This window comes from Sphaerodactylus townsendi, linkage group LG02, assembly GCF_021028975.2.
Source record: "Sphaerodactylus townsendi isolate TG3544 linkage group LG02, MPM_Stown_v2.3, whole genome shotgun sequence".
Classification (NCBI taxonomy): domain Eukaryota; kingdom Metazoa; phylum Chordata; class Lepidosauria; order Squamata; family Sphaerodactylidae; genus Sphaerodactylus; species Sphaerodactylus townsendi.
In genome coordinates this window covers 94,453,459-94,476,254 of record NC_059426.1, presented here as the reverse complement: position 1 = coordinate 94,476,254, position 22,796 = coordinate 94,453,459, and the positions used below count along the sequence as shown (strand labels likewise).

Sequence of the window (22,796 nt, the reverse complement as noted above, 5' to 3'; positions counted from 1 at the left end):
TGTCTTTCAAGGGAGCCGCTAGGAGGCTGCGGCGCTTCTGTAGTTCTGGGGAGCCTTTGGCGGAGAGGCGCTGGTTGCAATGGCCACTGTGAAGGAGAAGGCGGCAGCTTTGAATTTCTGCCCTATCTATAGTCCAGCGAACAAACCTCCAGGTAATAGGACGTCCAGGGCTTACGGTCTCTGTCGGGGAAGAGAGATTATCTGGAACTTGTGTTGTTCAGGATGGGGCACGAAGGCAGCGCAGGAGAGAGGAACTGTTTGCCTCTTTACTCTCCTGCTTCTCTCTCAGTCCATAGAAAGCCGAAAAGGCTGTGTCGCATATTTTCTCTTGTTTTAATAAATGACGAGATCGTTGCGGAATTCTGGGACCTGCTTTTCTCCAATTGTTTGGGACTTTTTGTTTTCTAGCTACTAGTGAGAGGCACTCTCTTGGATTTTTTTCCTACTCAAGGTGGTGTAGGTGACCCTTTTTGGTCCCTTCCTCCAGCTAGGGGGTAATTGTGGCTGAGAGATTGCTGTTAGCTCGCCTGCTGTTTTGTGTCTTTTTAGTTTAATCTTAATAAAAGGTACAATGCGGATTTTGTGGTTGGATTTTTCTGTAGCCCACCATGTCTGTGTGGACCCTTTAACTTACCGACTCAAGATTATCCAGAGAGGTTGAGAACAAGTTTGGGTTTGAACTCCAAGTGTCTATCGTGTAACTGCTGCACAACACTTCCTCTTCATCCAAAAAAGCATTTGGCTGGCCACTGTTAAAAGCAGAATGTTGAGCAAGGGGGACCTTTGGTCTAATTCAGCAGGACTTCCACTGTCTCCTCTCCTGTTTCTATATATTAGCTGTAGTTCCTTTGGAAGGTTAGGCTACAGCATTATGCTCTGGTTTGGGTGTGGTCAGGAGTAGCTTTTCTACCTCATCAGTTCAATTAACTTGGTACTAGTTGCATAAGGGTTCGGGCAAGTGTAGTTTTTTCTTCTGAGGCTATGCTAGCTGAAGCAAGTGTACACTTCTGTTGTGATCTCCATTAGCATGATATTCCCTGCCACCTTCCTCTGAGTTCTGGTATGTTTTATGTTTCCTGACACTAGTTAAGTTAACCTCTGTCTAGAATCTCATTAGTAGTGTTGTTCAAGAATACTTTTCCTTTTCACTTACCCCTACTGAATCCCTTCCTTCTTTATGCTATTGTGCCATCACCGCCCAGGGGCTTCAATGACTGGCAGGTAATAAATGTACAATAAATAAATAAAAATAAATAAATTTGTTCTCTGAAAAACCTTCATTTCTTTTTGGCTGTTGCTTTACCAGACTTACACAAATCACCACAGGTTCCCTGTGGCCACAGGTTTTATCACCTTCCTTAAAGAGATATGTTGTGAAACTTTTACATTGCTAATTATGTGAAATGTGTGAAGCTTCTTTTCTCCATGATCCCTTTGGGAAATCAGCGTGTGTAAATGTGCAGGCACAATTCTCTAGCAAACACTTTTTCTAGAGGTGGTATACTTTCTTCCCACTTTAGGTTTCCTATTGTGAATCTGTCTGAACTTGAAGGCTGATAATAAACATATCTGTCCCTGGAGTTTATTGGCATCAGCAATAGCAAGAGTTATATTACTGCCAGCTACTGTTCTGTAACATCTATATGGGAAATAAAAGAACAGTTTCACTATATATGCTACCTATTGTAATTTTTGACCTGTCACCATGTAGGAATGTTCCTACTTTCAGATGAGATAGGTAACTAAGAACACATTTAGAGTACCATCTTTATACAGGATATGTATCTATTAGTTAGGGTTTTTGGTTTTAGTTGTATATTTTAACTTTGTAAAATATGTGTGCATATTATATGATGTTAGCTATTCTGAGCTTGGCATTGCCAGGAAAGGGTGAAATGTAAATCAAATGAGACCAATGAAGGTGTGCTTTTGAATCAGGGGACAAGGAGGAGTGCTATCTAGATTGGTCACAGGGAGCCTCCAACCAACTGAACAACTGCCCTTGTTTTTAAGTGTTTGTGATTATTCCTTGGCAGCAGTCTTATTTCTGGTCAGCTCATTCATTAGTTTTGTAAGCTGTATTGTAAGCAATTAAATGGGTTTGCTATAGGTATTATAGGGTTCAAATAGTAACCAAAACAGGAATTTTTCCTCCCATTGGAATATGTGTCAAATCTCTTATCTCTATCAGTTTCATTTGTATATTACTCTTCTAAGGAGCTGCATATCTTCTTCATTTTATCCTCATAACAGCCTTGCAAGGAAGGGCTATGAGACCGTCGGTTCTGTGGCTGGATAGGAATTGGAACCTGGGTCTCTTCAGCCCTAGCGCAACATTCTGACCACCACATTGGTTCTCTTATCTTTTCCTTTCCTTCTCCCAATAAATACTAGGCAGTTGCATCATTTCAGAAGCATCTATACAATCCCTTATAATATTTATCACTGTGGTTAAGCACTGTTTCCCCTTATTGCCCCATGACAGGTCCCACCTTTTAAGCCTGGAAAGCTTGGGTGCTGAACTTGGTACATGTGCATGCAGTTCATGTACTGCCTTTTAATAACAGGTGGTTGTTTTTCATTCCCCCAAAGTCCTAGATTGATTTCTTCCACCACATAGAACGAAAGATGGATATGAAAAAGTTAGATGAAGTGAGGTGTTTTAATCCATTTCACAGGATATTTTATTGATCTCCCAAATTCATACAGTTTATTGTTAAAGGCTTTCACAGCTGGATTCAACAGATTGTTGTGGGTTTTCCAGGTTGTGTGGCTGTGGTCTGGTAGATCTTGTTCCTAACGTTTCACCTGCATCTGTGGCCAGCATCTTCAGAGGTGTATCACAGAGAGAAGTGTGTTACACACTGTGTCCAGTGAGAAGGGAATGTTTAGTGTGGTATATATTGTCCATGTCCAAGGGTGGGGAACCAATCAGTACGTTTTTTGGGTGGAACTTGCTATGCGCAGATATGGTTGACTGCACTGCATTGCAGGTGGGGTTTTCAGTCCATTTACATTTGTATTTGCATTTTCATTCATTGCAATAGCAACAGTACTAGTGAATGCAAATTCTGTGTTTGGGTGGGGTTCATTGTCCATGAACCTAGCATGCCCTTGGTCAGGGGTCTTCAAACTATGACCCCCCAGATGTTCATGAACTACAATTCCCATCAGCCCTGCCACTTGGCCAGGCTGGCAGGGGCTGATGGGAATTATAGTCCATGAACATCTGAAGGGCCATAGTTTGAAGACCCCTGCCCTTGGTCGTTGATTCTGGTGTTTTTAAGTGCTGGTAGCCAAGGATTTGCATTCACTAATACTGTTGCTACTGCAGTGAATGTAAATGCAAATACGAATGTAAATGGACAGAAAACCCCACCCACAATACAATGTAGTCAACCACACCTTTGCATAGCAAGTTCCACCTAAAACACTTACTGATTGGTTCCCCATTCTTGGACATGGACAATATATACCTCACTAAACATTCCCTTCTCACTGGACACAGTGTGTAATAGGTTTCCCTCTGTGATACATCTCTGAAGATACAGGCAAAACATTAGGAACAAGATCTACCAGACTACGGCAACACAGCCCAGAAAACCCACAACAACCAGTTCATATATTTTGTGAATGACTAAGACTTAATTTAAGGCAACACACAAGTGTGTAATGAAAATGGGTCAGTGATGTGTCATATTTATAGGGAAAAGGTATCTTTTTGATTTGGAGATACTTAAGAGCAGAACAGCTTTCAACTATCTGAGGTAACATCAGCATCTAAGAACTTTCCTTTCTTTGGGGTTGTGGGACATGACTATTGTAATTCCCACAACAGCCTGTAGAGGGAGACTTTTTCATGGTAATAGTATGGTAGCAGAATGCTACAGGCTAACTTGTATCTCCTTGACAAACTGCACTTTAAAAAGATTACCAAAGCTTAGGTTTTTATTTTGTTTTTCAAGAGGCCCTCTAAAATTTTTTTTACAACTGTCACAAAGACTCATCTAGTAATTTTGCTTCTGATTTGTTTCTTAGGTTTCAGTTTGGCACAAAGACCATTTGGAGCCACATATGTCTGGAGCAGCATTATCAATGCACTTCAGACCCAAGTTGAAGTGAAAAAGCGGCGTCAAAACCTGAAATGCTATGATGACTGCTTTATTGGCTCCAATGCTGTGGATGTTGTTTATGCCCACCTCCTCCAGAACAAATACTTTGGCAAGGTGGATATTTCCCGAACTAAAGTTGTGAAAGTTTGCCAGGCACTGATGGACTACAAGGTGTTTGAAGCAGTTTCAACCAGAGTCTTTGGGAAAGAGAAACTGTCTATGTTTGAAGATAGCAGCTGCAGTCTCTACCGGTTTTCAAATGAATCAAGCCAAGGGAATAGCCCCCCTGAGGGAGAGTGCAGTCGTTTTATACACCAAAGGTTAGTACCAATAAAAGTATTGTAGAGTTAAAAGCTGTATTTTTGTTGTTGCCCTAGATAGTACACAATCCAATTATGTTGGTTCAAACTTTACCTAATAAGTGTGCTTACGATCGTGGCCTGATCCTGTGTACATTTACTCAAAGTTAGTTCTACATTGCTATAGTTAGAGCCACATCTACTAGTACAGGGGTAGGGAACCTGCGGCTCTCCAGATGTTCAGGAACTACAATTCCCATCAGCCCCTACCAGCATGGCCAATTGGCCATGCTGGTAGGGGCTGATGGGAATTGTAGTTCCTGAACATCTGGAGAGCCGCAGGTTCCCTACCCCTGTACTAGTAAATGGATCTATTTTCCAGATAGCGTGGAAATGCCTAAAGCCAACAGGACTAATTCCATGTATTGGCTGCAATCCATAGAACAGTATATCCAGACCTTAAAAGAAGGAAGTGTGGCTGTAGAAGGAAATAGTGCAGTCATACTGTTCTTTGGGTCTTCCTCAATTATTAATGGTCAGTTATCTTTGGTCTTTGTAGTGACGAAGGGAGGGGAAACTGTGCCCAGGATATGAACTTCCCGCATGCTGCCCCGCCCCGCCCCCCAAATGACACGTGACTGCAATGGCAGCGCCTGGGGCAAGCTGCCCCAGATTTTTCATTGCAGCCCCGCCTCTGGGTCTTTGTCCAGTGGCTCTTGTGCAGAAATTCATGGATCTTCATCCATGGGCTGTTTTGTGCATGTGATCAAGTAAGCTACTTATTCTCTGGGCCATCAGTCATCTAAAGCACTAGTGTTCACTGCAACTTTAGAGCTACCAAGCCAGTCTTCCATACTACAGGCTCAGATGTGACCCCCACAGCAAGTCACAGTCCTAGAAGAGTGTCTGGTGAGGTCTGCTGCCACCACGGGGCTGCCACTGTACCTAGCCTGTCTTCCTCAGGCTTGGAAGTAGGCAGCCAGTCTAGCCCAGGATTGGCTGGCTCTCTCCCCACCCTCCCATCCCCTCTCTAAGGTAGGTAGGGCTAGCTGGTTTGCTTATTCTCCTTTCCTCTTTTGGAGAGGTAGGGCCTGCAGCAGGCTGGCTTAGTGGGTAGCTTGTTTGCTCATTCTCAGAGGCGGGATCCAGCAGGTTCTCACAGGTTCCCGAGAGTAGGTTACTAATTATTTGTGTGTGCCGAGGGGGGGTTACTAATTGGTGATTTTGCCACGTGATTTTTGCCTTAGTTACGCTTCTCCTCTCAGCAGTAGCGCGCAGAACTTGAAGCAGTCTAGCAGGAGGTGCACCGGCATGCCTGGCAGCCTGCGCCTGCGTGCATTCGTTTCCCACCCAAGGACCGGCGCAGCAGCTGCGTCCTTGCCACAGCCCCACCCGGGAATGCCCCGCCCCCAGAATGCCCAGCCATGCCCCTGTCGTGCCCCACCCAGCCCCATTGGCGCTACGCCACAGTTTGAATCCCACCACCAAGGGAACCTGTTACTAAAATTTTTGGATCCCACCACTGCTCATTCTCCCTTCCTCTGGAGATGTGGGGCCTATACTCAGCCCCATGTGATCAGATAAAGATACAAACAGTACTTCTGCAACTGTAGAGACTGCTCCCTCCCATCTCATGGCTCCCAACAGGTTCCTGCCTTGGACTGCAGCCAAGCTGGACTCTTTGCAGATACCTTGCGACACCTGCAACTACCACCTCTGTAATCTTGCCCACACCACCCTGGAAGGGTTTGAGGCCTTCCACACTTGGCATCACTCCCCAAGGGCTGCTGTGCCCCATCGAGAACTTGGCCCGGCCCAGGCTAGCAGCTGCCCTAGGATGCTGAAAGCCCTAAGCCTGGCATTGATTGGGAGAAGTGTTGTATGTCTGTTCAGTGCCCATGGCAGTTTGCCTTCTTTCATCATCCTTGTACATAATTCTGTAAGGGATGGAATGTCCAACGATGAACCCCCAGCCAGTGGGCACGCAGGACTCACAAAGTGAATCCTGCACCGCCATTGGTGGACAACATTTTATTCCATGGGCTGCCCCCAGAATGGACTTCATTGCTAGTCTGTGAACTACTGAAATGAGTAAAACCTTGTGAGGTATGGAAAAAAATGAATGTGATGAGTTTCAGAAACTACTGTGTACTCCTGAGCCTTATGGGGATAGGGCAGGATATAAATTTCATACATACATACTGCATTTATATTAGAAGTTATTACTAGTAAATTTGAATCTGGTGTGGTCACTGTACAACCATTTCATCAACAATTTACTGGAGGATTAATTTAATTGACTTAGTAAAGATACAGTTAGTAAAGCTTTAAAAAACCCTCCCTCCCCTCCCTTGCATGCCACCCCTCCCTTCACTAGGGTGAGTGGGCCATGTCCAGATGCTGGGCCCCCTCCCTTGCATGCCCCCCTCACTCACTCCCCTAATTGGCTCATTTGTGGTTAAAACCATTAATGTCAGTGGGGCTAGCAATTCATGATTGGGTGGAGGGCGGATTACAGATATAAAGCTAATTTAAACTTGTATTGGTTTATAGAATGTGGTACAAAGCAATCATAATTTTATGTTCTTGGCACTGACTTTTACATTTCTGGTTTGTGTTTTTCACGTTCATTTTATGTGTATTACTATTTGAAGTTGATTGTAGCATGACTACAATTTGAATCAATTGTATTCATGCAAATTCAGACCATGGTAATTTAAGAACTTCAAGAAGGGAAAGGAGATATTGTTCTATGTGTTTTTTTTTTAAAAAACTGTATTTTTTATTTTTTAAATATGTAAAGCTGCCCTGTGAATTGGACACTGATCCACTTCTCCCCTAACTGGCATCAGCTGTGTGTAGGTAATTTTTTTCTCCTGAGATACCTTTAACTGGGGGTTCCAGAGACTGAATCTAGGAACTTCTGAATACATGATACTATGCCACAGCCATTCCCAGAAGCAAATGTGGGGAGGGGGAAGAGATTGGCCTACTAGAATCCCTAACTGTTTAAAGTATCCTAGAGGAGTAGCTCTGTGGTATACATGTCATAGTGTAGGTTGTCAGGACTCCCCTGTGGTATACATGTCATAGTGTAGGTTGTCAGGACTCCCCTGCATTGACAATGAAACAGTCAAACTTGAAAAGTTCAAAGCTTTATTGCAAGTGACAGGAAAGAAACAGAAGTCTGATCTGAAGCTCAAGTTCTCAGACCAGTGCTATTTCATTCCCCCCACCCGCTGTGAAACCCTCAGCAGAACATTTCCCTACAACATCTCCAGACCGTCAAGGTTACTTGCTAAGCCAGCTGTGGAAAAAGACAGAGTAGCAAAAGCATTTCATAGCTGAAAGCCACAGTTCCCCAGGCAGCCCAACCCCCATACCTGCCATCCTGACATAGATAAGACTTGATTCCTTCCTTCTAGGTCATGACACACATATTTAATCACAATGTCATATAATTTAATAACTGGAATTCTGTATGTATGATCGGTACTTATATTGTGGAAAACCAGAACATTAGTGCTTTGTACTAGTGGCTTAATCACTTTGAATAATTGTGATGGGGGGGGGGGACTCCACTAAAGGGGAATCTCCACATTTCCAGTATATACTTATATGAGTGAAGTAGAGACTCTGGTTTGTGTATGGAACCAGTACATGCAAGTGTGGAACACAGAGTTAGCAAGAGTGATCTTATGCATGTGGTATAAGGCCCTTGCTTTTTGCTGTAAGCTTCATTAAAATAAAATACTATTCCACTTTTCATAAGTATATAAAGAAGCCTACTTTGAATGCATGATATCAATGAAATAGGATGGATATGATTCCTTTGCACTTGGTTGAATGTAATTGAGAGGAGCTCTGTATTTGATAATGCCAGCTAGAACTCAATGATGTGGCTGGCCACCACGCGGGCCAGGGCCTTTACGGCTCTGGCCCCAGCCTGGTGGAACACTCTCCCTTCAGCTGTCCGGGCCCTACGGGATCTTGGGGAATTCTGCAGGGCCTGTAAGACTGAGCTGTTCCACCAGGCCTTTGGAGTGACCAGCCGCTGAGTGAGGTGCCCCCTCTTGTTCTTGCTCCTTTATATCAAGATCTCTTTATATTAAGGGTATCCGCCATTTCCCCCTCTTGGGAAGGGCTTTAAATATGGGTCTCATTGGACGCCTTTTAATTGTATTAATTGCTGGTTTTAAAGGGATTTAGTTATTATATTTTAAAACTGATGGAGCCTGTGCAAATTGTAGTTTACTTTATGTAGTTAAGTTTGCTCCCTTTGTTTGGTTTTATTGTGGTAGATTTTATGTTGTACACCACCCAGAGCCCCTCGGGGATAGAAAAGTAAACAATCAAACAAACAAATAAACAAACTGTTTAATTATTTCTTTTGGTAAATGGAAGAGAATTGAAGAGAATATACACTAAAATGTCTTTCTGGACATGCTTTAAATATATGGCTGAGCAGAAGAAATAAAACTTGCTGACTGAAGTAAAAACATGGGAAGGAATAGGAGAGCTGACAAATTCATGGCTAGTGTAATCTTGGATTTCTAAAATTATCTCTGAAAACAGATCCCAGGATTTCTCTTTTTTTGCCCATCTGAAGTGGGGGAGTGTTAAAAACCATCTTTTTGGATAACTTAGTATTAAGGATAACTAAAACGTTTTCCCTGGGAGAAAAATGTTTATAATCTGAATTGCTTCTGTTGAGATGCTGAGATTTTTCTGTACTCCTTGGCAAAAGTGGAGATTACTACAAATTGACTATTTATCTCTGTAGCGGAGGTGTAGCATCTGATATTTTGGTCTTCATGAAATCAAAAATGCTTTTAGATTCTTTGAGTATGTTGTTTCTTCTTTTCTTTTCAAAGAACAAGACCTTTCTTCATTACAGCTTATTTGCCACTGTTGTGGCTGTTGCCATAGATCAGGGGTCCCCAAACTTTTTAAACAGGGGCCAGTTCACTGTCCCTCAGACTGTTGGAGGGCCGGACTAAAAAAAACTATGAACAAATTCCTATGCACAAATGATTGTAAAATGTTTGATTTCACCTTTCAGCCTTTCTGTCATGGTCTATTTTTAGAACAGTAACCAAAGTATGTCAAGTACAGGGTGGGCTCCAAATATTGTTGGGGAGGCTGTGGAATACCTTCCCCTGTAAAAAAAAGCAGAACTTTCCCAATGAAGCATTCCATCTAACCCAGGATCAGGTATCTTCCTGGGTTCTTTCCTCCCTAGCAGCCAGCGAGCGATTTGCCAGCCTGGCTGATGCCAATGGGAGTGAGGCGGAACAGAAAGCCTGAGAGCAACACATGGAGTAGCTGAGAGGGAAGGGCGGAGCAGACGTTGCCACATGTAAGGTTTCCAACTCTGGGTCAGAAAATTCATGGAGATTTGGGGGTGCCATCATGTAATTGCAATCAACAGCCGTTGGGGCTGGTTCCTCCTCTCCCTCGAGCCCCCACTGCACATGAATGGAGCCATCGCCGCCATGCCTGGCGGGCCGGATAAATGCCTTCAGGGGGCCACATTTGGCCCCCGGGCTGTAGTTTGGGGACCCCTGCCATAGATAATGAGGTTTGATGTTTTGTAATGGAAGTTAAAGCTGGTGTAATGAAACCTAGTTTTGAGTCCTAGGATGTGAGAAACCCAGTTCTTTCTAGCTCACGCCATGGAAGTTTTCTGGGTGACACAGTCAGCCCTGATGCTAGCTAGTATTAGGATGTGACACCTCCAATTCCAGGGTGATGTGGAGGTGGGAAATATCAAACCACCTCCAAAGATCTCCTGCCTCAAAAACCCTACGGGGTCATCATAAGGCAACGGCAGAAAATATGAATAAATAAAGGTAAGTTTGATGCATTTCTCCATGTTTGAAGAAGCAATAACAGAAGTGATGCTATGCTTCAAACATTAACAGACATGCTGATATAAGGTAATCAATATCCAGACCATCAATATTTTCAGTAATTAGCATTTACGATTGATTCTTATGCCACATGCAATTCTTCTGTTTAAGCCTGAAAATGCCTGTTTATGTACTTGCAATCACAAACTGAAATAACTGTCCCAATTTCTCCTTGCACTTAAAAACTCCTTACTCCTTACACTGACCTTTACTACCCTTGAGAGAAATAATAATACTATGATAGAGGTTAAGGGCACTAAATGTTTTGGAGTATCTTTTTTTTGTTCTAATTTTAAAGTTTGAATGTTTTGCCTTTTCAGTTGGATAGCAGAGAATTCAAAATGTGTGTCAACAGACTTTACCAAACTGTTGCTATGGGTACTCTGCTAACAAGTGTGTGAATCAACCAGATCCCTTGTTTCAGACAGGAGAAAAGAGCATTACTTAGCACACCAGTGAAATCTGAAAGCTTGGAGAATCTCTTGGAGAAGTTGAGTCTGAAACCTGCCAGTTCCCCTCAAGTAAACAACTTTTCAAGTTTTTCTCATCAAGGTAAGTGACATAAAGATGTTGCAGTTGCTTTCAACTATGGGAATGAAGGCCTGTTTGACTTGAAACTGGTGGGAACTTGCAAGCTAAGCTAAATAGATATCAGTTATGACATGCAGTGCTTATACTACAAGAAGTAAATTTATTTTATTAGATGTTTACCTCACTCTTCCCAACTGAAGTTGGGCTCAGGGCAGCTTACATACAAAGTTAAACCACTGAATGTTTCTAATACTACAATATAAAGCTTTAACACTAAAAACTAATATTAAAACCTGAAATTGAACAATTAGATAAACAAAAACCCTAAGCCTACCATATATTTTGTTTGGTGTTTTTGCCTGAATTCCAATAAATATCCAGTCCAAAACTCAGGGGAAATATGTTTGAGAGAGAATTTATTTTGTCACCAGCTATTGCGCATGCACTCTTGAATTTCATCAGAGGTGCTAAAGTTTGCTCTCTTTTGAGAGGGGGGCTTCCCTTACTATATTTAACCACAAATTTGCATCCCATGTTGGATACATTTTGGGTAGCCAACTTCTTGCAAAGGTGCCACTGCTGTCAACGGAGATGGGAGCTTGCCCAGAAGGAAGTAAGAAGCCTATTTTAATAGAGCCAAACAGCAGGGTCAGGGGGTAGCTGGGTTCTAAAGTAAGGGGGAGAGAGCACATTAAAAAGGTGCCATGACACATACCAAGTAGTGGCACAGGCAGAACCTGGGGAGGAGGGGGGGTTTGGGCTGGAAGGGGGGGGGGAATTCTGAAAAGGTGTCACTTTACAAAAATGTGCTTAAGGGAAGCTGTCGCTTGCCTTGCGCCCCCATTAGCTATACCAGGGGTAGGGAACCTGCGGCTCTCCAGATGTTCAGGAACTACAATTCCCATCAGCCTCTGTCAGCATGGCCAATTGGCCATGCTGGTAGGGGCTGATGGGAATTGTAGTTCCTGAACATCTGGAGAGCCGCAGGTTCCCTACCCCTGAGCTATACCACTGAATAAGGGATGGGACAGAAGGGGCAGGCTTATTTATGTGCTATAGGGTTTGCTGTAGTGGCACTATTTTCTACTTCCAGCCTGATTTGTACTGCTGTTGCCAAAAAGCTTGAACACCAGCGGGCCAAAAGTTTTTCCAGTTCTTAGTCATTAAGCAAGAGCATTTTAATGCAATGCTGAAATCTCTTTCCTTTCCTGGTATTGATTTAACTGCTTTAAAAAACCAGAAGGTTAAAACTGAGTGTTGCTTGGAAAATGTAGCAAGCGAACAAATTTAGATTTCAGTTTTGGAATCTTTGGATGGGCAGGGACACTTGAAGCTGAGTATATCATTGTTCAGCTCCAAAGGCCTTCAGAACAAGACCTTCTTTCATCATGGATCCCTATTAGCATGATTTATGTAATGAGATCCTCACCCTGGCAAGAATCACTTGCAAGTTATATAGGCAAGTATGTAAAGCATTTTAGGTATGCCCAAGCACACTTCTCTTTAACACTTGCAAATTAAGTGCTACAGAAAGGACTATTGTGCCATCTTCTTACTCTGAAGTGTATTTGTAAGGACACTGAGAAATTGAGTCCCTTCTGGCTATAAAGTATCAAATTTCTTAACCTAAAATACTACAATTTCAGATTACTTCTTGATTCTCAAACATCTTTGTTTACTTGACCTTGCTGTTCTTTCTGTGTCCCCCGCCCTCCACTTTCAGTTATTAATGAAGTCTGGAGAGAGCAAACAATTGTCCGCCTCCTACAGCTGATTGATCTGCCACTTCTAGATTCTTTGCTTGAGTATGGAGAGACAGCAGCCAGATTTCCACAAACACAGCAGAAGGATAAAAGTAGAGTCACAAGCAATTGCCTGGACAGAGAGATTCTGAAAGCTTTTGGTGACTCTCAGTAGGTATATATTTGTTTGGGAAGGCAAAAATGCTGACTTGCACACAATTTTGTAAAATGTGTTGGGTTTCTAATTCTTAGGTGTATACCAAAACAGATAGACATGCAGACAACAAATCTGAGATGGCTCATCGTGACAAAGTGCCATTGAAGTCAAGAGAATATGTTCCATTTATTTTGATAACACTTGATGATAAATGACTTCACCTGTATTAGGACCAGTATCTTGGAAAACATGCAGCTTCTAAGATGTATGTATTTTCATTTTCTAGGGCAGATGAATGGCTGTCAGCAGCAATAGATTGTTTGGATTATCTGCCTGATCAGATGGTGGTTGATGTCAGTCGAAGTTTGCCTGATGGGCCCAACACAGCATATGTGGGGAAACTGCTCCTCTTTGATATCATTGGTAGATATTACAGTCAAAAGAAGGAACCACTTTTAAGTCATGCCCCTGATATCCATATGGGAATTGCAGAACAGCTAGGTAAGTGCAATGAAGTATACCTAATGCAGTGGTAAGCAAAGGCCAAAATATTTTGACAAATATCAATACATTTAATTCTTAAGATAATCCTATCTATGGATAATTAAATCTGGAGATTGGGAGCCACTGTTTTTAATTACTGCTATTTCTCCTGAGATTTATGAATTTTCCCTTGTTCTTTTTCTGTCCCACACTTGATAGCTGAGGGATCTGCTAAAAAAAACCCTTTAAAAAGTACAGGGATAAGGAAATTTAGGATGCTTAGAAAACAATGTTTTGTAATCAGAATGTGTCTGATGTTGTTCATAGACATGTGCTGATATTTTGGATAGGTGCGAAGGGAGACTTAAATTGTCAGTCACTGCTTAGTTGAATATGAAACTGCTGCTTAAATTTTAAATTTTAAATGTTAAATTTAATTTATGAATTTTAAACTGGTAATAAGTTAAGGACTATGTTGTATGATTGCTGTCTGAATAACAGCCGTGTTGTGAGCAGCCTCGAGCCCTTCGGGGGTGAGGCGGCTTATAAGTCAAATAATAAATAAAATAAATAAAATAAATAAACATAAGCTTCCTGACACAAACACATAAGCTTCTTAGCAACAAACACAGTTTTTTTTTCTGATGGCACCATAAAACCTCTACAATAATGGGAAACAGGAAAGAAATCAATAAAACTCCAAATAAAGAAAAGGGAAATAAAACCAATAAATTCAGTAATAAATAAGATAAAGGAAGAAGAAAGGAAGGGAGGCCAGAAGATGGAACCTGTTGCTGTCCTCAACTATAGATAGAGTGGAATATCTCAGGCTTACAGGTCCTGTGGAATTGCAATGGGTCCTGCAGGACCTGAAGCTCAATAGATAGAGAGTTCCTCCAAGCTAGGCCCAGAGCCGAAAAAGCTCTGCCTCTGCTTGAGTACAGCTGGATGGTTTGGGAGCCTGGAACCACCAGTAAGCTGTTTCCCGCTGAACGTAACCCTCTTGGAGGGTGTGTGGAACATTAGCTCAATGATAATGGTACTAGCAGACTTGACTGGTTATGGTGGGGCAGGTTGTTGGTTATTTAAATAGAATAACAATGTAATGTGATTATTTTGTCATCAACAGTATCATTTTTGTGTTTATTCCAGTGAATGGAAAGACTGATCAGGCTCTAGAGGCAGTTCAGCTCTACTTGAAGTTGTTGGATAGCTCAACAAGAGAGGAGTTCAGGAGGCTGCTGTATTTCATGGCTGTTGTAGCTCAGAATTCTGAACTCAAGCTGCAAAAAGAGGCAAGTGTGATCTCTTGGGCCCCCTTCCAATGTTACATTTAAGGGAAACGTCTGCTGTAAGTAATTTGGGCTGTGGTTTAGTAATAGAGCATCCGCTTGGCATGCAGAAGGTCCTGTGAAGTCTTTGGTATCTCCAATTTAAAAGGTCAGACAGCAGATCTCAGCCTGAGACTCTGAAGAGTTACTGGCAATTGGAATAGGCAGTACTGACTTTGGTGGATCAACTGACTGATTAGGTATAATGCAGCATCATGCATTCTCTGTACCTGTTCCAGTTCTTTTTGACAATTCTGTATGTCATACCTGCTGTGATAGGAGCTTTTTCTGATGCTCCTTGCTATGTCAGTATAACCCCCCCTCCCCAAATTGAAGAATTGCTGGAGTAAAAGGAAAACACAGCATGAGCTCCACTTATACAATCTTAACTGCTGCTCCTACTGCTGTCCAGGGAAATGGTGTGAAGGCACATGACATAAAACAGAGAAGCTAAGCAAGTTTGAGTCTGGCTTGCAGAATAAGAAAAAAATTATTTATACCTTGCCATTCCCCAGCAAATTGAGCTCAGGGCCATTTGCACCAAGGATTATCATACATAATATAAACATACAGTTTGCATTAAACCATACATTACAATAAAATTTCTTAAATTTCAATTTTTACAGCTGGTTCACATTTCAAAATTCTGTCTGTAGGATGATCTACGTTGGCAGCCACATAAAGACAAAACCAGGAGGACTCCAATTTCACCAGCTCTGTTGGGGGCGGGGGGCGGGGAGGGGAGAGGAAGGGCAGCTTAAGATATCCAACCATTGTGATCTTCAACCATATGCTTGGTGGAAGATCTATGTCTTACAGGCACTGTGGAAGTGGTCTAGATCCCACAGGGCCTTGGTTTCACTAGAAGGAGCTCCCTAAAGTCCCTAACACTTTAATTTTAATTTCACAATAATCTCTAATTATACCTGCCATCTTTTCACCCCATTTCTAATTTTCCTGCCTTTAATTTATCTGCACCACACCAATAGAGTTAACACAATTTGATATCCACACAGTGCTATGCAATATTTCTAGAAATGACTTTGATGATGGAATAATCAAATTTGCAGATGACTCCAAATTAGGAGGGCTAGCTAGTACCCCAGAGGACAGGGTCAGAATTCAAAGTGATCTTGACAGAGCTGGGCCAAAACTAACAAAATGGATTACAACAGGGAAAAATATAAGGTACTATTGGCAGAAAAAATGAAGTGCAGAGATATAAGATAGGCAACACCTGACTGGACAACAGTACTCGTGAATTAGAGATCTTTGAGTCTTAGTAGACCACAGCTGAACATGTGTCAGCTGTGCCAGCTAAGAAAGCCAATGCAATTCTGGGCTGCGTGAATAGAAGTATAATGTCTAGAGCAAGGGAAGTAATAGTGCCACTCCATTCTGCAGTGGTCAGACTTCACATGGAATACTGTGACCAGTTCTGGGCACTACAATTCAAGAAGGATATTGACAAGCTGCAGTGGATCCAGAAGAGGGTGACCAAAATGGTAAAAGGTCTGAAATCCATGGCCTATGAGGAGAGACTTAGAGAGCTGGGTATGCTTAGTCTCAAGAAGAGAAGGTGAAGGGGTAACATGATAGCCATGTTTAAATATTTGAAGGGATGTCATGTTGAAGAGGGAACAAGCTTATTTCCTGTAGCTCCAGAGACATGGAGTAATGGATTCAAACCATGGGAAAAGAGATTCTGCCTAAACATTAGGAAGAACTTCCTGATGGTAAGGACTGTTTGACAGTATAATATGCTGCCTTGGAAGGTGGTGGAGTCTCCTTCTTTGGAGGTTTTTAAATAGAGACTGGATGGCCATCTGTGGTTTGATTGTGGTGTGGTGGTTTGATTGTGTATTCCTGCATGACCGGGGGTTGGTCTGGATGGCCCTTGTAGTCTCTTCCACCTCTATGGTAAGTACTCTAACCTTACCCACTCCGGCAGCTGGAGCAATGGAGGGAGCCTGTGCAATGTGTCCAGATAGTAAAATGGGAGATGGGACAGTGACCTTGGATTATATGTATGCTATCTTGAGTTACTGATTTTTTGGGGTTGTACGGAGGATGGTGTATAAATATAATAAATCCGGGGGGGTGCAGGAAAAGGTCATATATCAGGGGTTCCTACTCCATTAAAATAACACTATACTCTGTCTCACCAAAAGTAAAACAAACAAAATTGTAGCAGAACTAGGTAGGCACTAAGATACAAATAGAGAATTCGAAAACTAACATGGTCCAGCATGTGGTGAAAGTGACAACTTTTTTTTCCTTTGGGTGAGAGTATAGAAAGTGTCATGTTTCATTCATCAGATAGATCAAGGTGTCAAATATGATCTTTTCTCCCTTTTCCCATCTTCATAACAATTCTGTGTGGTAGGTTAGGTAGGATAGGTTAGGTATATACTCGTGTATAAGTCGATCCGCATATAAGTCGAGGCCCCTAATTTTACCACAGAAAACTGGGAAAATTTATTGACTCGCATATTAGTCGAGGGTGGGAAATGCAGCGGCTACTGGTAAGTTTCAAAAATAAAAATAGATACCAATAAAATTACATTAATTGAGGCATCAGTAGGTTAAATGTTTTTGAATATTTCAAAGAAAAACAGTAAGCTAGCTCTGTAAGTGGAAAAGAGAGTCAACAAAAACAATATGGTCTCAACAATAACTTTTAAAGTACAAAAACCTTAGCTCAACTAGCAACCAAGCTAAAAAATAAGAGTTAAAATCCTTCAAAACTGGATTTTTGGTCAGGGGAGGAATGTTTATGTTAGCATTACCAACATTTCAGAGGCCGTTTCCGCACGAATGCGGAAGCGGCCGGGTTGGCGTACTCGACGCTGACCTGACGATGCTAGGACCGTCCTAGAAAGAGCCGGGCAGCCGGCGCTGTGGAGCGCCAGTGCCCGGCTGACCCGGCGTGTCCCCGGGCCTCTGGCACGTCGCTGAGGCCTGGGGACACGCCCCCCTGGCCTTGCGCGCCTGCTCCAGCGGTGCAGAGCAGGGGGGCGTGTCCCCAGGCCTCGGCGATGCGCCGGTGGCCCGGGGACAAGGTAAGTACAGGGAGCAGGGGGGGGGAAGCGCGGGGAAGCCACTGCCGTTCGCACAGCAGCGGCTTCCAGCCGGCGTTTCCCCAACAAGTGCGCTTCCGAACGCACTGGGGAAACGCCGGCGTGGGGACGGGCGGCCGGCGCGGCTGCGAAGCAGCTGCGCCCCCTGCGCGAATGTCGGCGTGGGGACGGCAAAAACGCCGTCCCCAGGCCGCCATTAAACGCCCGTGCGGAAACTGCCAGAGTGTCTTTAGGAGACCCTCCTGATGATACCACCCAGGTTTGATGAAGCTTGGTTCAGGGGGTCGAAAGTTATGGACCCTCAAAATGTGGCCCCATCTACTATTAGCTCCCATTGAAAACAATGGGGGATGGGGGCACCCCCTCTGGGGGTCCATAACTTATATAATGTACTGAAAAATTCGACTTATATGCGAGTATATACGGTAATACTGATAGGTAGTTATGGTAGATTAGGTAATACTGATAATTATTGAGCTTCTGTGGTAGAGCGGGATTTGAATCTGGGTTTCCTGGTCCTACTTTGACTTACTAATCGTTACAGCACACAGGTTTCTACAGTGAGCCTTAGGATATAGTTCTATATGCATTCTGTAGAAGTTCTGTTTCCTTTGTTTTATAGAGTGACAATCGGATGGTTGTAAAAAGACATTTCTCTAAAGCCATAGTGAACAATAGAATACTATCTAAAGGAAAAACAGACCTTCTGGTGTTGTTTTTGGTTGACTATCAAAAAGATGTCTTAAAGGTAAGTGCCTGAATGTTCTTCTTCCATGATATAACTGCATAATCTACCTAAATTTTAATGATTGAAGTAAGGTATTATCTCCTTTTGCTCAAGATCCCAGGGACATTGCATAAAATGGTTAGTGACAAGCTTGCGGCTCTACAACAAGGAAAAGATTCCTGCTTGGGTTCAGGTAACTATGGCTTTGACTTTTCAGTCACTTGAACATTTTAATAAGCCTAGACCAGTGATGGCGAACCTTTTCGAGACCGAGTGCCCAAACTGCAACCCAAAACCCACTTATTTATCGCAAAGTGCCATTTAACCTGAATACTGAGGTTTAAGTTTAGAAAAAACGGTTGGCTCCAAGGCATGCGTTACTTGAGAGTAAGCTTGGTGGTAGTTGGTGGCTTTGCTTTGAAGCAACCGTGCAACTCTTCCAACGGGTGAATCACAACCCTAGGAGGGCTTACTCAGAAGCAAGCCCCATTGCCAGCAACCGAGCTTACTCCCAGGTAAAGGATCGTGCTTTAGTTCTTTGCATGAAAATCAGTGGGGTTTAACAGCGCTTAACCGGGTTACCTACACTGCTTCCCCAAAACTAGGTCTGAAGTTTAATGCTATTAATCTCCCTGAAATAATTATACTATTATCGAACTGGGGTCTGGCGGGGTAAGGTGGAGGAGTGTGGGGGGAGAGGGAAGTAAAACTTTTGCTTTCTGAAACCCAATAACCCTACCACCACAAAACAGAAGTAAAAAGGCAGTCAAGGAAGGCAATCCTACGCCAGAATGCTGTGCGAGGGGTGGGATAACTTCAGGAAAGCTAGATTTGTGGAGCAGCCATCTGATCTGCAATTTTTCCTTCATGTGTCATCACAGCACTTGACTTCCCACAAAAATGCAACAAGAACAGAAAAATAAAACATGGAGAATATTTTGAAATGGACCTCTCTGTCCCACATTTGCCTCTGTCAGAATGGCCCTAATTCTGACAAGGGCATGGGGAAGGGATGCTCAGGGTGGTAAGGGAAGCTCCTCTTCCTTTCCTGCCAGTTCATCGGGGCCTGGTTTAGCTCATATTGGTGTAAAATGCCTTTTATCTTTTGTACTTTTGCTTTGATCCTGTGGGAACAAGATTGGCTTCGCAAGCCTAGGGACCTTGCAAGATCTCTCCTCCCTGCCCTTGGCTCCCAGGCACTAAAAGCGCCATCACTCTCTCCCAGGGGAGGGGGGCCCTTAACAAACCGTTCACTCCAATCGGGGCGAGCGCCTGAATTCCACCACTGCGCCTGCCCTGCTCTTTGCAGATCCACTCCTCCCAATGGAAGCCCCTCACCCAGACTGCTGCTTTGTAATCCTATCCCCAAAGTTTTAGCTTGGTCCCAAAAGTTACACACCAAGAAAAGCATTCCAGCCTCCAGTCTCCCAAGCTTTGTGGGAGAGGGGGGTACTTGTGGGGCGGTAGATGGTACTTACAGCAAATCAGGTCGACTTGAGAATACCTCCCTGAAGGTCAGCCCCAGCCGGCAGAGCGCCTTGTGCATGGCCAGCCTAGCCTGTGCAGCATGACTCCCAACACGTTCGCTGGCAGCCACCTCTGGCTGGGCGAGGGGGGAAGGGAGAGGTGTTGGCATGCGTGCCCACAGACGGTTCTGAGTGCCGCCTTGGGCACCCGGGCCATAGGTTCGCCATCACGGGCCTAGACTCTTATTCCACAGAATTTGGATTATGATGCTTAATACAGTATGTATGAAATGATAAAAGGAATGCTTAATATGGTAATAACAAACTTTACTATAGCGTAGAGCAGGGGCCTCCAGTCTTTTTGAGCAGATGGATACTTTGGGAATTCTGACACAGGCTGGTGGACACAATCACAAGATGGCTGCCTCAGAAGGCAAACCTAATCATACAATGGCTGCTGCAGGACAACCACAAAATGTCAGAAATTGAGATTATAACCCTAATCATAACTATTTGACAATTTTGGAAAAAGCTCTGTTTAACAGGATGCCTTTTGATCTGCCAGCCAATCCTATCCACGAAGTCCTATCCACCAAGCCTCTCCCGCTTTCTAAAAGCATGTGATGGGCACCAGGGTGTCAGTGAATGCCCTGGCACTTATGGGCACCATATTTGGGACCCCTGGCATAGAGCTTTGTGTCCAGTGTGCTTAACCCTAAATACTGTATGGTAGAGTCCAGTGTGCTTAACCCAAGTATTGTATAAGTGCAAAGCAGTATTATTGAGTTCTTATGAATGTTTTTAAAACTTTCTTCAGCATATACATTCTGTCAAAGGCTTGATGAGGGTGAGTATCGCTACAGTGCCCAGAAGACTACAAAAGACGAACTCTTAACTTTGCTAAAAGCCATTGACGAAGACACAAGTCTCTCTGCTAAAAAAAGGAAAAAAATGCTTGACCAATTCTATACTACCAATCCAGCAGTATTTTTGCAATATTTTGGTGACAGGACTACAGATGGGGCTGTATAACATGGCAAGAAACTTTTAAAACTTTTTTTCAGATCTTGTATTAAATAAAATTGTTTTGTCAACAGAGAAATAATTAACTTGTAATTTTTTAAAAATTAAAGCTTGATTACTTGAAATATGTGAATTGTGCAGATTAATTCTCAGATTCTCAGCTATATGTTGATTAGCAGGGGAATAGAAGATTGTCCAGTGTTCAGTCCTCCCTATCACAATTTTTTTTAGACTGCATCTGCTGCCCCTGCTAAAAACCTGCTTGAGGTAGCTTGCAAAGTAAAACGTTTGTGTAAATGTTAGATTTCAAACAACGGACTATTGTTAAGATGAATTTTTCCTCCTGAACATCAGTTCTGTCACCAGGCATCAGTGAAATATCAGTGAAACATTAATACATGCGCCTGTAAAAGAGAACAGAAGATGTTTGATTTTGATGAAAGATTATAATGTTAACCTTCATAATTCAACTAATTCTATCTTGAGAGTAAATGATAACAACACACCCATCTGTGATATCTCCCAAGAACATTAAAGATACTTCAGACATATTAATATAACAAATATTGTTACCGAAAGAGTAGTTGTCAATGGCCTTTCATCAGAGTGGAGGGAGGTGTTCAGTGGCATGCCACAGGGCTTGCCTTTAGGCCTGGCACATTTCCATATTTTTTTAATGATTTGGATCAGACCATGGAGAGGCTACTCATTAAATTTGCAGATAACACCAAATTGGAAAGAGTGGATACCTTGGAACATATAGAATTCAATAAGATCTGAACTCACTGGATCAATGGGCAGATGTAGACAAGATACAGTTTAACAGTGTGACAAAATTAGAAGCATGCCTATTGGATGGGGTAATATATTTCTGGGTAGCAGTGTGTGAACAAGATTTTGGAATACTAAGTTGAGTAAGAGCAGTAAGTGTGATGCATCATCAACAACAAAATGGGCTAATGCAATTTTGGGATTATCAACAGAGGCATAACATCCAAAATCCAAGATGTCATAGTCCTGTTGTATACCTCATTGGTCAGGTCACAGCTGGAGTACTGTGTGTAGTTCAGGAGGCTTCGCTTCAAAAAGGATGTGGACACAATAGAACAAGTGCAGAGGAGAATGACAAGGATCATCAGGGGCCTGGAGACCCAGCCCTACGAGGAAAGGCTGAGGGATCTGGGAATGTTCATCTGGAAAAGAGATTGAGGTGGGATGTAATTGTCTTCTTTAAGTATTTGAAAGGCTGTCACTTAGAGAAGAGCAGGGAGCGGTTCCAGTTGGCAAAAGGATAGGACTCACAATAATGGGTTTAAATTGCAAGTGGCTGAATCTTAGGAAAAAAATTATAGTTAGAGTAGTTCAGCAGTGCAATTGGTTGCCAAAGGCTGTGGTGAGTTTCCTCACACTGGCAAGCAGTGGCTAGACGTTACTTGTCAGGGATGCTTTAGGTTGATCCTGCAGTGAGCACCAACTCTATGATTCTATAATAGCAGTAGTTTATGCCCTGGGCAGTAACCATTCTCACACAATCTTTAAGAACAAATACAGGGGTGTGTGCCAATAGTGTCAGCAGGTACTATGGAATAGTTTGCCATTTTCAGTTTGTTTCTTTCTGCAGTGGTCACTGATTTCATATTTGTATATTCACCTTTAAATACAAAACACTGGAATTCATAGATATGTTTTAAATCTTCAAAGCCAGTGTTGTTTCTTTGTCCCATTGCACTTGGTCCTGTGAAATGTTCTCACCTCAGCCAGGTCCTCTTGGGGCAGCCTTGGCAAGTCACCATCATTGAGCCTCAGTTTTTCATCAATAAAATGGGAGCAATTACTTTGTCAACACCAGGCTTTTGACAGAACACACACTACTGAACCATATAATAGTATACAGTTAGAATTTTTAATTAAAAAACCTAATATTGGAATGTTG

General features: G+C 42.8%; 1 protein-coding gene across 1 annotated transcript; it reads left to right on the top strand.

Annotated features, from left to right (window-relative positions):
• The first annotated feature begins 17 nt into the window (after window positions 1–17).
• DEPDC7 (DEP domain containing 7) lies at window positions 18–20,988 on the top strand. Its single transcript, XM_048483343.1, has 9 exons — window positions 18–152; window positions 4,039–4,432; window positions 10,748–10,875; window positions 12,578–12,767; window positions 13,040–13,254; window positions 14,389–14,531; window positions 18,270–18,395; window positions 18,489–18,567; window positions 20,658–20,988. Exons 1-9 carry the CDS (start codon window positions 80–82, stop codon window positions 20,870–20,872), a joined length of 1,563 nt encoding a protein of 520 aa, XP_048339300.1. The 5' UTR covers window positions 18–79; the 3' UTR covers window positions 20,873–20,988.
• The last annotated feature ends 1,808 nt before the right edge of the window (window positions 20,989–22,796 follow it).

Excerpts from the sequence above, each read along its gene's own strand:
- DEPDC7 (XM_048483343.1), top strand. The coding sequence starts at position 80 with ATGGCCACTGTGAAGGAGAAGGCGGCAGCTTTGAATTTCTGCCCTATC. Across the intron at positions 12,768-13,039 it reads AAAGCTTTTGGTGACTCTCA|GGCAGATGAATGGCTGTCAG; the intron begins GTAGGTATATAT and ends TTCATTTTCTAG. Across the intron at positions 14,532-18,269 it reads AACTCAAGCTGCAAAAAGAG|AGTGACAATCGGATGGTTGT; the intron begins GCAAGTGTGATC and ends TTTGTTTTATAG.